Source organism: Chaetodon trifascialis, chromosome 18 (genome assembly GCF_039877785.1).
Source record: "Chaetodon trifascialis isolate fChaTrf1 chromosome 18, fChaTrf1.hap1, whole genome shotgun sequence".
NCBI classification, from domain to species: domain Eukaryota; kingdom Metazoa; phylum Chordata; class Actinopteri; order Chaetodontiformes; family Chaetodontidae; genus Chaetodon; species Chaetodon trifascialis.
The window spans coordinates 9,591,811-9,609,115 of record NC_092073.1 but is presented as its reverse complement, the minus strand read 5'-3'; the positions used below and the strand labels follow the sequence as shown (position 1 = coordinate 9,609,115).

At 44.1% G+C, this 17,305-nt stretch overlaps 1 protein-coding gene across 2 annotated transcripts in view; it reads right to left on the bottom strand.

The window, feature by feature from the left end:
* The window catches only part of LOC139346829 (partitioning defective 3 homolog), a 314,486-nt gene that overhangs the window by 142,595 nt on the left and 154,586 nt on the right, over window positions 1-17,305 (bottom strand). For both annotated transcript variants that reach the window (XM_070986146.1, XM_070986145.1), the window contains exons 10-12: window positions 16,638-16,825; window positions 11,469-11,608; window positions 10,881-11,009 (exon numbers count right to left, since the gene is read on the bottom strand). In XM_070986146.1, coding sequence (XP_070842247.1) covers window positions 10,881-11,009; window positions 11,469-11,608; window positions 16,638-16,825 — 457 coding nt within the window. The remainder of the gene's footprint in view (window positions 1-10,880; window positions 11,010-11,468; window positions 11,609-16,637; window positions 16,826-17,305) is intronic.

Here is a 17,305-nt window from a genome sequence, read left to right as displayed (position 1 = left end):
TCAGGTAGCAATTTGGCGCTCAAACAACAGTGGCTTCCTTTGAACAACACCCCTTTGAAGGATAATTGTGACATGTTAAGAACCCGACCCTCCTTCCCCATGCGATCCATGGGCCTTTTGTTGAAAATTACCATAGTAGCATTTTGTAGCAGGACTGTTGTGCAGATCCTCATGTGTGGTACACAAAAAAATGGCTCATTTCAACTGCCAGAAAGGTGTGAGAGAGTTACTGTTGAGTGTCCAACAGCCAGCGCGATCAATTCAGCCGGAAAATAGTCCATCAAACAACCATTCCAGTCTTTTCTGACAATGTCCACTGGTGTCTAACAAAGACCAATGTGTAAAAAATAACCAGAGGTATAGCATTTGTGTATTTTACACCTCACTTGCACCCAAACAGAAGAGGAAAAGAGGTGTGAGAGAAAGCTGATGGTGTAGAGAAAACACCAGAGGCATCAAAGAGCTGGCAGTTTCTTTCTTACTGTGTGTTTACGATGGGAAAACCTGGTGAAGTTTCAAGCGTGTTTAAAAATAATTTCTATTCAGTGGTTCAGTGCCTACCTGAGCTATATGGGTAAGCTGAATAAATGTGCTGAGACAAAAAGCTTTGATCTGAGTCCACAGTTGTTCTACCCTATCAGTTTGAGAATGAGACCCTGCTTCTTTCTCCGTATGTCTCAAAGAGGATGCAACATCCGCACATACAGGCCTCTGCTATTGGCCACTGAGCTGCTCCATTTGAGTTCTTGGGAGATACCTTGCTCAAGAGCACCTGAGATGCAGTTGTTGAGGAAATCAGTGTTTCCCCATTCACTCCCCCTCCGACGTTTATACTCAGCAGATAAGAGCTGACGACAGTCCGAGCCCGCTCCACGGGAAGCCCGAGAGCAGTGCTGTAATACTGTGACTGGCCAGATTGTACTGTACGTGCACAGTGGCAGTTGAATTTACATGAACAATACGGGCAGAGAGAGCAATCAACCCCGGAAACCCAGCGTGAAACCTCTTTAAATAGACGCACATCAATACACACATGCTCACACACACACACAGCCGTATGGATGGCAGCCAGGTGTGTGCCCTTCACAGCTGCTTGGATAAAGGGTGAAGCAGAGGAAAGAAGGGAAAGATAGAGCATAAGGTGTTTTTTTCCCCTTTTCGGAGGCTGAGGAGTTATTAGGATGCAGCGGTGCGTTCAGGTGGAGGCTCTTTTCAACACCCTCTGACTGAGCCCCTATTCTCCAGACAGCCATCCTATCTGCCCCCTTTTCTTTCTCTCTGCTTTTCTTCTTCTGCTTTCAGAAAGGCAGTACACCTGTCTGTACATTTAGCCAGCTGGGCTTTGTCAGTGACTGGACCCTTAGTAAATTCAGACCGCTGGAATCCATTTAATCGCGCTGCATTTCAACACCTCTGTCTCCATTACAGAAATCACCGACACTTGTCAGGAGCCGACCCTTTGCTTTCCTCGGGCAGCTGAGCGGAGCAGATGGAGGACAGGAAACGAAACAATTGAAAAACAATTTGTTATCCAATGCAGGGGTAGATAGGATGCATCAGAAACGGTTGGCTTCCTGTTCTTGTTTAGAGCTTGTAAAGACATAATGTCAGAACTTATGTTATAGCTCTTATAATGCACCTTAACTCAACTCATGGGTTATGATCAGTTGGTTTTCCAGTGCACACCCATAGCAACGCAGCACAAACATGCAATTTCCACACTCTCAGGGATGATTGACCTTGTGCGTCATTGGTTGGGTCAGTCTTTATCTTTAATGATGTTTTATCAAAATAAAATAAATAGTGGCTGTGCCTTACGTCCCCGGAGAGGCTTTTAGGCCAGCGGCTGAGGATAGTAATACATTGGCTGAAAAAATTACTTTGGACGGACCCTGCCTGAGCCTGCGTGTGTGCATGTGTGTGTGTGAGTGCGTGTCCGTGCGCTCTCTTCCAAAATGATGACAGAATAACCACCCACTCAGAGCTATGTTCCAGGAATAGTGGGACAAGGCAAAGAATGAGAGAGCAATGTAACATTTTCATCAGACAGGAACAAGCGCCGCTAGCCAAGAATGAGTTTGTCAGGCTGCTTGACAGACCTCGTTGCACCGATTCAGCTCAGGCAGAGCTGGATTGAACCATCTCTGAACAGGAGAAGAAAGAGAGTCAGCTCATTGTTTCAAGCTTAGCCCTGCGTATGCACCTGGGACAGACAGCGCAAACGTACTGACAATAGACCAGCTGATGTAAACGCGCTGAAAAGGCTTCGTGCTTAAATCAACTTCAAAGTTTAGCCAAAGTTTTATGCAAAACATGTCAGTGTGATCGGCCCAAATCCCAAATTGCTCAATGCAACATCGTGAGTTCAACATGTTTTCTCAAATCAAATTCTTTTCTCAGGCACAGCCACTGGCAGGAAACCTTCCGCTGACATGAAGTGACAAATTCAAAGCTGCACTCACTGACGATGGCTGAATGTCTCCACCACCTCCGTCCCTACTATCTCTGCTCACACTCTAGGTTTTTACTGAGCTTGTCTACATGTATGCACTGTTAAAACTGTGTTTCTAAGTGCTCTTAAACTGCAACAAAGCTGCCAACTGCCCATGAACCATCCTGTTTTTCACAAATATCGATATACTCTCCGGTCCTAAAGTTGCTGTCATGGTCAAACCACATTACATTACTGTATGTCATTGCCTGTTGGAATAAAAGAGGTCTAGAGAGTGTTTAGCTGCGTGTTGCATCATATGTTTAAAATCCCAATGATTCCACAGCTGGCTGCAAATAAGCATATGCATGCATATGTAGCAGTGCTGCAGTGCTCAAACTTAATACTTAACCAATTTTCCGTGGAGTGGTTGTAATATCATTATTATCATTATCCCAAAAGCTCAAGTGACTAGCCACTTGGCCAGCTCATCACAAAAGCCCATGTCGTTTTCTTTTTGCTCCCTGACACAGCCGTGCAGTCACAGTCCATTATACGATTAAGTCCTTTATTAATTAACACTGTGTTGGGGTAGCACCCATTCATTACAGGCTATTGTCCTGGCAGGGGAGGGTGATAGAGGCAGCATTTGAGCAGAGACACAAGCAGGTGAACAGGAGGGCAGAGAGAGGAAAGCGTTGCTCATCAGTCTAGCAATAGAGCCCCGCCCGCTTAATATGCCTTTTTGTTTTCTTTCTACCTCACTTAACTTGCCACATGCTAATAAGAAAGGTGTGCTGGATGTGTGCAAACGCGTGCCAGAGACACAGGAAAAAGCAAGAGTGAGATGCAAGACAGAAACGAGCGAGAGGAATCGAGAGCGCAAATGAATCACAATTACTTCTATTCACACATAACTCTGAGTTCTCCGCACATCACTGCCTAAAACAATTAACACTGCTGGAAACTTCTTTCCACACTTGGCCCAATTTGGCGACATAAAGGTCATTGGAAATGAATTTAAAAGGGCTAAAAGAAATCAGCCATGGGTGTAATTGCAAAAGTGGTGCACGCGTGATAAGTATTGTAACACAAATTTCTTTTGGCGGTGCTTCTGCTCGCAACATTTTCTGACAAAAGGGGCCGAATATTAAATACCTCTAAGCCTATAAACAAATCCAGCCTTTTCCAGGTACAATGAGGGCTTGAGAGCTGTTACACAGCACTAAAGGGCAAGAGGCACACGGCTGGCAGTGGCAGATTTGAAGTGTTTGTGAACTAATATGTCCTTCACTGGACAATCCAGCAGATTTTGACTCAGCGCAGACAGACTGGGACTCTTAGCCTTCTGGGGGTTTTCTACATGAGGAAGCTCATTTGGCTCATTAGCAGAGCAAAGTCTGTTTCTATGGGGGCATCTGAGGCCAGATCTATCTACATCACAGCATTATGGAGGGCACTGAGAGGATCTCACTGCGAGCAACCAAAAACAGACCCAGACGCAGGGTTGGCTTGACACCGGATGTTTTAGGGAGTGATTACAGCTAATCAAAGAGAACATTAAAAAAGTAAAAGGTGACTTTCTAAGTGTACTTGGCAAGTGGGAATGTTTGCAAAGGCGTTTCAGTGCAACCAAAGTACAGACGCACATCATGAAGCAGATGCCTCTCATTTCAAGCTTTGCTTATGTCCGACTGCACATACACACTTCAACCCTTTATGTGCTCTGGAAACAGACGCTGAATCCCCTTCGGGAGAGTGACTGTGTCGCCATAAGTGGCCTTTAACTACCTTGTTTATCGGCATAGCACAATGCTGCGGTGCACCCTCCCGTTCTATGCACTGACAGCAAGCATAATTATGGGAACAGCTGCTGAAAAGTGCTAAACGAAAACAGGTGGCGTGGATGAGACACGCTCGGAAATCGTTAACCAGGCTGGCATTGTCTTCAACCACGCTTGGCAGCATTAGCTTTAATTACGACAGAGCATGTTTCTGAACTCTGCACTTTTATCAGGAAACCTTTCTATAGGAGCCAAATTAATAGGACTCATCAGCATTCTTGAAATAGAAGGTGCTAAACGAAGAAAAGCGAGGAGAGACAAGGGGGAGGGGAAAGTGCACCATGAGTGTTTTCCTGCTAAACTTCAAGAGGAGTGAAGTATGAATCTTATGAAGCTTTCAGCTGACAATTTGGATAAAATGTCCCCACAAGAGGACGCTTTTTGGAGGTGGGGAAGACATTTTTGGTGCCCTGGTAACACTTCGGAGGCCTCACCTCGCAGATCGCCGTGCCCTGTCATTTCTCTGAGACATTTTTAGGCATAAAGTGGAAAAGAAAGTGACCTTGAAAATGTTCTGAAGAGCTCTGTAAAGTCATAGATGTTCCCAGTGATTGCAGGTTGCCAAACCACAGCTCCACGCAACTCCTTCCAAAGGCATTTAGAGCAATTCCTGTAATTTGACTTCACCTGAGTTCCAACTGTATTTTCAGAACAAATTTACAGAGTAGGGGTCAGCTCTTTCTAGACATTTGTAATAGCAGAGCAATTTGCTGATTACACTCAATTACATTCTAGCAGCTGGTCTGTTTTTAAGTTATATCATAGCCTACGACTGGGAATTCATTATCGAAGAAGTGTAAATATCGGCAAAAGGCTACACGACCTTAAATTATCAGCTGTACCAGTAAGAAATGACTCATCTCCTCGAGCTGTTCGCCAAGTTGTACTCAGGCAAAATATCTGGCTCAGTAACCTGCCGTTATATAAATAAACTCGAAAGACAGACAAGAACGATTCTGTCTTCAGTACTTTATTAGCAAAAGTTGCATCAAATTACATCATCCTCCCAGCGAGGCGAGAAAGAATTACTCTGACAGACATCTAATTATATTAACACCAAAGATGTCATTTTTTGGCATGGCTGTAGATACCGCATAGCTTAAGATAGCACTGTTTATCACCACTTCAGTGAAATAGCCCAAAAGGTTTATCATCTTATAAAGGCTGTGCTGTTAAAACATCCTAAGATTAATGTTTGTGCTCCGTGTTTGTAAGTGGAGGGAGTGAAATCAGATGAAAGGCGAGATTCGCATGAAAGTTAACAAGAAAAGCTGAATGTTGTACACGTTATTTCCAGATTTTTCATACAAAATCAATGCAAATGAATCCTGGATCAACTCTGTATTTGTATTTTGCACACTTTAACAACAAGCAGCTGATGTATCCTTGAAGACAGAGCCACTGCCTCTTAGATGTTGTATTTCCATGTTCTACTTGTTCTAAGTGAACTGTTGTCGACTGTAGAAATGGCAAAGTTTAAACTCCATGTCAAGCAGTAAATGAAAGAATGAGAAGGAGTGAATTTGGCTGTAACTCAACAGATCTGTGTATCATTTAGTTGCCTCCAAAGACAGGGGATTACGTTTTGTTTGTCTTGTATCATTTTATTTCTCCCTCTACCGACTCGGTAAATGGATCTCAGCAACAATCAAATCAATACGGCTTCATAAGTCTGCTCCCGCCTTCCAACTTTAACCTCACTGTACCGTGGGCAACAAAAGCCAGCTGTGTAAGGCTGTTAGAGGAATGATTAAGAAAAGGGAACAGAGATATCATCTGCTGTGAATAATTGTGCAGAGTAATGCAACGCTGACGATGATTGCCTCGATTTGGAAGAGAAAAACAATGGCGAGCTTGTTTGGATATCTGATCCATTTTGAGAAGCCAGTGCATTTATTTCTGCTGGATATAATGATTTCAGGACCTTAAATAAATAGGATTATTTCAGCTGAAGCAATCTTCAAATGGAGAGTAGTCCTGAACGCCTCAATTACAGTCCAGTGGTGAAAACATGGCAGGGAGGTTTTTAAACCAGGCCACCGGAGTTGGCACTTATGAAACAGGCCATTAGTCTGCTATAATTGTCAGCAGTACTGTCATGCATTTGTCTACTGCGTCCCCAGCATTTGCACGAGCCATAAATTTGGCGGTCACATCAATCAGAGGCCATAATTAATTGTGCAATTAAGATTCTCATTGCTTGGCAGATATAGCTACTAATGGATCAGTGACAAGTGTGATACGATCATAAAGAGGGGATTTTAATGTACTGTTTAATTGCTCTTATGTGGTCCACAGTGATACAACAGAGGCTTCACAAGCCCATTTGTTCTCCACAGTCCATAGTCCGACTGGCAGTAAAACATACTGTTCATTTAGGGTCATGGAGAGATGTAAGGGCGAGAATGGACAACGTTATTATAGCACTTGAGCATATGTGACTAATCAAGGCCATATTGTGTGTCGGGTACTTACATGGGGTGGCTTTGTGTTTGTGGTGTTAAAAAATGTTGTGTGTGTGTGTGTGTGTGTGTGTGTGTGTGTGTGTGTGTGTGTGTGTGTGTGTGTGTGTGTGTGTGTGTGTGTGTGTGTGTGTGTGTGTGTGTGAGTGTGTGTGTGTGGAAGACGAGGAGTTCAGATCACAGCAGTGATGCTGATACAGCAGCAACATGGCTAATTCACTTACACTGCAGCGTGGGGTTTAGAATGAATCAAAATGATTTGTCAATGGCAGGCCTGCGCTGTATTTCCTACAAGTTATTGTTTATGTAATAAAGTCACAGATTTTATTTTCCTGCCTTTGTTTTGCTGCGTCTGCTCGAAATTAAATGGCACCACAACAGGTGAATTCATGCGGAGCTCCATCACTGGCAGCAGGGTGTGGATGGACGTCTGTTCGAGGAGGTAGGAATACTTGACTGTTTCCTTTGCTTATTGCACAGTGAAGCATGACATTTGACTTGGTTATTACAGGGAAAAAGGTGCTGGAAACACGGTCTCCACTCCACAGAGCTGGATGTGGACCGGAGGCTCAGCATCGCTCGCAGCTGTAAACACAAACAGTGCTGCACGCTGGGAGATAAATGTCAACAATAAATAACATCCACCGGCTATGTGTGGGAAGTGTGTAGCGCTCTGTATGTGTGTGTGCTATTAATGTGCTTCACTGTGTCTTTCTTGCTTGTGTGTGGGATTTTCGGCGGTGTGTACGTGTGTGAGTGTGTCTCTTGTTGTTTCGTAATACAGTTTTACTATTGCTAAGGTCAGTGTTACCTGGCAGGTAATTTCATCTGAGGCCATGAATACCATGAATAGTGAAGGGAGAGGAGAGAGTATGGCGGATGCAGTCAGGCTGAGTGATGGAGGGGGCAGCTGAGGCAGAGTCAAACCATTTGTTTTGAATATCGCCCCAACCTATAACAAATCCATCCATATTTTGGTTATTTTCATGATGACTACTTTTTTTAATGCATTCGTGTCAGATGAACACTTTCTCCAATTACTTTCACCTCAGTTAAGAATCATTATGTCTCAAACACTCAGAGATAACTCTTAAAGTTTTCTAAAGACCACAAAGCACTGAGTCACTATTCTGAGTCTCTTTGCCTCCTCATGACACCCCCCTCCAAAGAAACAAATCATGAATGAACCTCCAAACCCGTAGGGGGCAGCAATCCTCTTCACTTCTTCTCTGATTGGAACTCCCAGAGCTGTCAAGTGAAGGAACAGCACAGCATAAAGTGGCTTTGTTCACATCGCGATTGATCAGCCTCCTACTGAGTCTTGTTCCAAGTTGAGCTTTGAGAGAGAACTCTGTTAGTCTCCGCTCGTCTCTCCCCTCGTCTATATGAACATGTCTTATAAGCTGAAGGTCATGGGGTTCATCCATAGAACCAAACACGTCCAACGCAACAGAGAACCGAAGAGGTGAAAGTCACTCTGCGAGGAATGTTATAAAATGCTGTAATATCATGGATGGTGAGGGTTTACAAGAGGAAAAAAGATGTATGAAAGGGCAGACTTATTAGTGATAAGTCCAGCGTTTGGTAAAGGTTAAAGCTGCTCCACTTCTCTGATACAGCATAATGTATCTGTCTGAAAACGTCTATTGAGAGGTAAGCAAGCGGACAAAGACGGGGGGGAAATCGCAGAGGCAACGCCCCACTCTGCCTCATCGCCATTTAACCTTTTGTCTTCTCACAGACTACATATTTATTGAAAGCTATGCTATGCTTGCCAGTGAAAGCATGTCAAAATACACCCTGACCGTGGTAATTAAAGACGCAGCACAAACACGCTGGGAGGGTAAATTAATTCCTCCGCGGGCGCGTGCAGTATGCTTGGCATACAATAAAACATCTACACAAAAGGAGATGCGGAGGGATTTTCGGCGCTGACATTAAACATCAGCAGGCAAATGTCAACTAGACAAGAAAAAAAAAAAGACTATTTTCTATTTTCATCTATCCGTGTGTGTGTGTGTGTGTGTGTGTGTGTGTGTGTGTGTGTGTGTGTGTGTGGAAGGCTACCCTTCTTTGACAGATGCCTGTGGTTTTCTGGCATATCACTCACGCTACTATTTAAACCATCATCACATTGTCATTGAGGGAATTACATGAATGACAGCATGTAAGCGCTTCTCCATACGTGTGTGTGCTTCTGTGCGTCCTGGCAATGTGTGGACCACATAGGCACACGCACACACACTCACTCTTCCATCCAGAGTGTGTGACAGAGGAGGCAATTACCAACCATGCTTTTCCTCCATGCTTTATTTGCAATAACTGTCATCAAGCAGAGGCTCGGCCTCCTTATCTGATTTTTATGAACATACTTGTGAGGATTACTGAGATTTGTGAAAGCACTGCTGGGCAATGTGAGAATGTGATAGAGCAAGAAAAAAAGGGGCAGCGAGGGAGAGAGTAGCAAAATGCTAATCTGACGTGCAAAGCGATGAAATATTAACTAGCAGCCTCTCACAGCACGTAGAAGTTGGTCAAAAGAGAGAGAGGGGGAAAAAAAACAAAAACACAGACAGATTATTAGACAGTGTTTCCATGACGGGCTTTTTCTAATCGCGTCATGCCTGAGGAGCTAAGAGAGGGCAGCCATCAAACCCTCGCACCACACCGCTCATGAGTCGACAGCCCAGGGGCAGCCGTGCATTTTTTAACACTCCTCGCCGCATCATTCAGCTGCTGTCGTGGGAAGAGGTATGAATCAGTTTAGTGCATTCCTCCAGTTAGAATCCGAGTGTTGGCTGTCAAGGTTAAACGGCCTGTTGCGTGGCCTGAAAGTCAGATGTTTGATGCTAGCAGCAGCCAACAGCACCACGTAAAGCCACATTATGCTGTCTTTACACTTTTAACATCAATGACACGTTTTATGATTGTGCAGCGTTCCTACTTTGAAACCTTTCTGACTCCTTTAATACAAGTAGGAATTAAATATGAGTCAATTTGCCACTTTATGAATGTTAAAATTATAGTAACGCTGTAGGCCAATTAAAGTGGAGCTAAGTCTGGGGGTGGTGTGTTTCTAACTGGAGAAACAGCACATTAGCAGAGTAAAATGTGTCTCAGAGGGCCATTACTCTACAGGTTGAACAGCTCCTATGGCGGGGTTAACAGCCCGGGTGCCAGGCTGAGTATTAAGGGTAGGAGTGTGGTTGGCATCAGGGGCCCCTGCACTGCCAAGGTGCTGTGACACCCGAGCCTGCTGTCAGAGCGACTGAGCGCAGGCTGGACGAGGGCAGTAGCCTCACCATCTGTTGCACGACAGCCAAAGTCACCCTGTATGTAGGCTGTGTGTCTGCATGTGAGAGTGTGGTTTGTGTGTGAGCCCAAAGTTGTACAGCATTTGTGTCTGCATACACACATGGCTTGAGGGTGTCTGTGCATGTGTGTTTGTGTGTGTCTGCATACGCTAAAAGCTGTGATTGTGCCTGCTCGTGCACGTCACTTGCTTGTGCTCGAATGTGTGTTTTACCATAAGTCGGTGTGTGTTCATCTCAATGTGTGAGTGTGTGCAGTGCACTTCTACACTAAAAGTGTGTGTATGTGCATGTGAGAGCTGTACCTTGACTCTTTGTACACATTCGTTGTTGTTAACTGTGTTTATTCATCAGTGCATTTGTGTGTATGTGGTACTCTGCCCTAAATTAAAATAACTACTTGTAATTCAGAATCACGCTGATTTTCAGGACTTTTTATGGACATTTTTGCCGTAAATCCTTCACAGGGGAGCAGCCAATTAATGAATGAATACGTCACTGATAGAAATACACAGCAGATGCAAGAGTGTAGAAATTGGGACTGCAGAGCTCATGATGGAAGGAGAAGCTGCAGTTGGGTTGCAGTTCACGGCACATTGGTGCAGCCACCATGACAAATCCATATCCCAGCTGCACTGAATGTTTCATATTTGGTGACCTTTATCATATTCCTACAGTGAGCTCATTGAGTCAGCTGGGATATGGTGAATCAAACTGACTAATCTAATCCACCATATCAGCAAAGAGTTTGGTTGAAGTGATATCTTTATTTAAGAGAGGGAAAGCAGGAGTGAAAATATGTTGTAAGGTGAGGAGCTGGCTGAGTACTGACCACTTCTCGGGGCAGCAGGGAGTCCTCTTGGCGAATCACCAACAGGTTCACAGTCCCGCCCATGGGTGTGGCTCGGAGCAGGGCCACCACCTCTTCCTGGCTCTTACCATTCAGGTCCACTCCATTAACCTGCACAGTCACACACACACAGAGGAATCATAAAAAGTCAGATAAGCACATATACACTGAACAGGCGGAAATAAATGCACACACTGATACACACACACTCAGCGGCAAAACTGAAATCAAAGAGCTCTCTGACTTCAAACACGGGGAATCTATGGCCTCCACATGACCTTTATGCAGATTACCCTCTGAGCCAGTTGGAACTGGAATTAAACGGGTTATTTCCCCATAAAGTGAGCACTAGCTGATTTTCACGTCAGTCTGATTGAAGTATAATCAAAATATTGTGCCATAGGGAACACAGTGTGTTTGACTCATTTCAACAAAAGCTCTGTAAGATTGAATTTTTGAACAAACCCATATCGGCAAAAGCGTAATTAGTCTCTGAATTAATATGCAATCTCACAGAACACACTCACTGAACACTATATAATTGTTAGAGAGTTTAAAGCGCTGCCCCACCTCCAGCAGCCGGTCTCCAGCTTTTAATCGTCCATCTTGAATGGCGGCCCCTCGAGGAAGGATGTTTTTGACATAAATGGGAGCACTGCCACCAATGGGCACGTCTCTGGATGTGATGCTGAACCCAAGACCCTCTGGACCTGGGAAAAACAGAAAACAAATGAAGACAGAAATGTAATGTGATATTTTGGTGATTGGTTTTCCTCATGCCTGCTTGCTGTTCAGAGGTCAGGCGCTTCCTGCACAACTGCACATCAGCACTGGATATTTCAGTGTCTTGCTCAAGGACACTTCATTAGGCAAGTTTTGCCAGCAAGGGCGCGTGAACCTGAGCAGTAAAGTGAGAGACTGTCAGTCTGCATGCTGGAATATAACAGTGATATTACTGATTTACAGCCCCGCGGAGGCTTTATCATCCTGCAGGGGGTGAACTAAATAATGTGCATGTGTTTACGTTTGGTAACGTGTTCCAGCGCCCCCATATGAGTTCATAAATGTCAACGACAAAAGATTTGTTTCTCCACGTAAACACAATGACATTCATTTCCTTGCTTTCATTTCAAAACATTACAGACCACCAGTATGTACTATACAACACTGTGGCGACCAAGGGGTGAAATATAATTCGATTTTTTTGTCCCCATATCTGCATTTTTGCAGGAATATTTTGAATCTCCTCAGTGGTCTCTAATGAAAGTCAAGGACTCTAAAAATGTCTCGTCAAACTGTCACAGTGGCTCTTAGAAACAGGCTCGACTGCTAAAGCATTTCTGAAAGATCCTTTTCATTACATGCCGCCGTAACATGAGTAACCACGATGCAGGGATCAAATTATGGTTTTCCACCATGTTCCGAACCTCCTATGGTTAATACAAACATACTTACTTCCATCCTGACATTCTTCATTGGTTTGCCATCAGGGTGTGTCTCGCTCAGGTTTTTTAGAAAGCAAAAACGAAAACATGTCCCTCTGACTCTAAATATAGCCTCAATGAACTGAACCAAAATTGAGTGTTTATGATAAGTGCATGTGGACTGTAAAGCCACTCTTGCAAGTTATGGTCGGATTAAAGAGCAGTTGTGGACCAGAATAAGCAGAGAAAACTGAATGACTGTGGATTGCAGAATGGATCGAAATGCCATTCAACAGTCTCCTAAAATGTTGCAGTGCACCAACATAAATAGCAAAAAAATGCTGTTTTATAAATCATCTAGATGCCAGATGTTTTCACCAAAAAACCCTTCAGACGTTTGGTAGGTCAGCGGGCTGTGTTATGTGTTCATTATGTGTTAATTAAAGTTGTTTCTTCCTGATGTATTATTGAGCAAGATGCCTTCTTGAAGCGCACAGGGTGGTAAGGTTAAATTCAACAGCTGAGTCTGAGAAAGGATATCAGCTGTGCAAAGCCATTTGCTTTAGGTTTTAAGGCTGACCTTTTGAGGTTCATCAAATGAATATGAATGGCTGGTGTGGAGGAAGTAGGCAAATACAATAACGGATAAATAAGAGGATCTCAGGCCTGACCTTTTCCACTGACCAGACCCGAATTTGTCAAATAAAAGCAAGAAATTGTTTCAAATGTCATCTAGGAAAAGTTTGTCGGCTTTATTCTTTGACAGAATATTTAAAAATTGAATGGCCCTGCTACGTAATGCTATTAGATGAGTCATTAAGAACAGTGTTCAGAGACAGATTGCACCATGTATAACCTAGCCATCGGCGTTTCAGGCAGTCAAGTAGAAAAGTCGTGTTATGTGGTTTCAGCGGAGGCTTTTCTGATGGTAACAACGATGATTAGTATTCAAGTCAAAGCAGCTGCTCATTTCACAGAGCTGTCAGCACCTCTGACGGTTCATCATGACCTACTTTTCCCCAGCATGTCTCTCCAGCAGTCTCTCGAACTGTCTGTCGTCTCGCTGACAGTGATGGTGTTGATGAACAAGAAACACAAAGGGGGGGGGGGGGGGGGGGGGGGATCGTAACTTTCCTGTCGCTTCTGCACACAAACAAACTTGTGGAGAGGTGATGAAGAGGTTGCTTATAAAGTCAAAAAGTTGAGGTGGTGAGGATAATGACGTGCTATGAGAAGTAGCTGCCGTCGTTTACGCTGGATGTTAAATCTGCAGAGTTTGTCTTCATGTATGCCAAACTTTTAATACAAGGTCACAGAGCTGCCACAGCAATCACTTCCCTACCCAGTGCAGCTGCTGTACTCAACATGACACCATAAAGATAGAAAAATAAAAGAAGGCAGATTATATTTCTACGGAAAAGGTGTTCTCAGTCGCGTTTTGTTGATCGTTACTCCATGGCCACAGACTGTACCTGTCTTTACAGTTTAAGAACCGCATGAGCTGCACATCAACTGTCTTTACTCCTCTTTCCACTGTGACCCCCCTCCCATGCCAGTCCCTCTCCTCTCCCCTGGCCTGCACAATGTCTAATGAGCAGAATCAAACTCAAGCCCGTTTTAAGATCCCGTCGTTAACGGTCTCCAATCAGGCAATTAGGAGAATGCATCTCTAATAGGCCTGCAGTAATTAACCACTGACGTCTTTATTTTGGGTAATAGAAGACCAGGATAAAAGTAATTGTATCCCTTTCTGGATTAGTTGGAATCCTGGCTCCAATAAGCCAATTAAACAGCAAACATGAGGAGAAGCTGAGGCACATTAGAATAACTTAATGGGGTGCGTATGTCCTTTTCGACTGCAGTATTTGATTAAGGCACTCTTGTTAATTTGCCATGCAAGATCTGCTCCCGCCACTCGGAACTCAGAGCCACTCAGGCTGAATCACAACAATTACAACGAGACGACAACAAAACTGCTGAAGCCTTTCTAAAAGTACATTAGCAGTGATAAAATCTGATGGTAATCAAACAGAACTGTCAAAATGGACTTCAGAGGCACATTTCCCAAGACTGTCGGATTTTAGTGCTCAGTTAAAATTTCCAATTCAATAACATTTGGACAATAATTCACCTCCATTTAGAGGTTAGGAATGGTTTGAAGTTCACAAGCAAGGCGCATCCAATCCGGTAAGGCCCATTTAAATCATGAGCAATAATCTGAGAAACCATTTCTGTCACTTGGGGAAGAGCATACTTTTGAGAGTTATGACTGCTGTTGAATCAGGCCATGAAGCAATGTGGCCAGTGAAAATAAACTAAACTAATGGCATCACTCTTTTCCTGGAGCTGCACCAACATCTCCCCAGTTTGGTTTCACTAAAATGAAAGGCTCGTGTGAAGAAAAAACAGGAACCTAATTCCATTATAAACTAAAATGCATAAGTTGCACTGTAGCCCCACACTGTATGAGAACTCTGAAACTCTGCCGGCAGTGCTCGGGGACCTTCGCCAAACATATTAGAGCAGCTTGTGACTGCATTTCCCCAGAGTGCGTTGCGTTTAGTGTGCGCTGCTGCCCTCACTTGCCGCACTATTCCCTGAAGCTCGCCGCTACGGCCTCGGTGCCAGCTTTCAACGAAACATCTGCTCCCTCCGACAGGGAAAAATGAAGCAGAGAGAAGAGAGGAGGCAAGTCACCTCAGCACTGGTTTATTTCACAACCGACCGCTCGTCAAAGCATGTTAAGACAGTGAAGTGATGAAAATGAGATGGAGTCTGGCAGTAAACCCGCCACAATGGTTGGCTAAGATGCACAACAGCTCCAGTATCAAAGGCCCGTCCAAGTCTGCAAACAGACCGAGCTCAGCTGGAAGCAGACTGATTGCTGAATCTTAATATTTCCACCACAAGACCGTGGTGATGCATCCTGAATGCATCAAACCACAAGCTCTGCTTTCAAGAAGCAGCTGATCACTGTTTGCTTTTGGCCTGCTCCGTTTAACAAAGGCCAAAGGCAAGCAGAGGTTTTCTGAAAGACTGTCTCCTTCAACTTATTATTTACTGTGGAGAAAATACATGCATACAGACGATGGTATGGCCCTTTGTCCCCTTTGTCTCAATGAGGAGTAAAGAGGGGTGGCAGAGGCCAGAGTGGAAACAGAGAGAGAGAGAGAGAGAGAGAGAGAGAGAGAGAGAGAGACAGGTGTTATTTGCATCTGCTCTCCCTTGAAAGATGAACTACTTTATGGTTGTCACATCAGCCGCTTGATAATCAAAACAGCACAACTGTATGTTTGTGTCTTCAAGTGAACTTTAAGTGCAGCTAAATGCAGAATGCTGCAGAATCTGGCTTTCAGAGAATCTGCCAGCCTGCAAAACAGCGTGCAAACACTTTGATGCTTTAAAATCAGTTACACAGAGCGCTTCCTCAACTCTCGGGCTGATAAGTGGATGTGATTCGGAATGAAGGGATTCACGGAAACGATGGCAGAAGCGGTTCTAACCTGTCTAAAAAAAGATATTCTTGTTATTTTTGCATGGTTGCAAGCAAAGTCAAACCGCTGTTCTGCTGCCTTCAGATGGCTGCAGGCATTTAAGTGGCTCAAGAAGCTTTTCATACCGTATCAAGCAGCTGTGAACAACAGATAATTTAAGAATCATTCATATTCATTTATTGATGTATGCACAGACGTTCCTACTTTAAACACATTAGATGTTCTATCTGACGCCGATTTGAATTTATTTTAACTTGCAGTGCAGAATATTTGCCCCCTTCCTCGCAGTGAGAGTAATTACACAAACGCTGTCGGCGTGCAGATGACACCATATGCTCCGCCATACTCCTAGTTGCTGTAGTGTACTCTGTCGCTACGGTTGTTCCCCCTTTCAGTCTTTGAAAACTGGTCATTGCTGGTTGATGTCAAACACGCCAACACCAGTGAGCCAGCACAGGAAAGCCACCACAGACACCAGATTTAAAACCTGCTGCACACTGTGAAATACAGACAGATTTACCTGGCAGAGATAAGTCTGACTCTGAGATGTTTATTCTGAGCACCAAGTCGAAGACCCAATTTCCACTAAAATATCAGAAACTGGCTTTGCACTGCCTCACTTGAATGAATCTCCCTCCCGTCTGTCCCACTCGTCCCACCTGTGGACCCTGCCCTCTGCCCTGGACGCCGAAATACCACACGGACGGGCAAAGCGAATTTTAAGGTCAAGAAAACACTGAGCTGTCAGAACGCTGCTTGCGCTGCCATGATAATAGAGCAAGGTTACTACTTACTACTCATTTTAACAAGCACGCACTTACCTTTCTTCAGCTGCATGTTGAATCTGCGGCCTTTGTTCTTCAGGTAGGAGCTGTTAGATGGGTTTGTGCTTATCCTGCGCTGCAGCGTGGGGGAGGGAGCCGACGAGGTCCTGGAGACCAAGGCGTGGGGTAATGTGGTGTACCGTCGACTTGGCTCTGGGGTGCTTCCCGCCAGCGGCCCCTGGTTGCTGCAGAGCGAGACAAAGATCAAGGTTTGATTTGTCTTTTCATCTACATGAATATGTGGTGGAAAGGAAAGCAGAAGCTTAGAGCCTTCAACATTTCCAGCATGCTGTTTTGATACTAGAACTAATAGAACAACATTCTACAAATGAAGATGTAAATCAGCTTCAACAACATACATTTTTTAATGATATTCAGCTAAAACATCATACTTGGAACAACTTTTTGGCCACTGTTGGAAATAATGAAAGCAGCCGAGGACAACATACATACAGGCCTGAGCAGGCCTGCTCCATGGATCAATCGGCTGATGAAAATGTCCTCGCCCAGTCAATTATTTATTGGTTAACAAACTGCTTGTGGGGTTTGGGTTGTTATTTTCTGAGAGTTCTGATATTGTGCTCTGCTAATTGGATTCATCCCTTCTGTGTCTGTCTCTTGTCAATGCATTGTGTTTGATTTTTTTTTTTTTTTTCCTCTTCTTA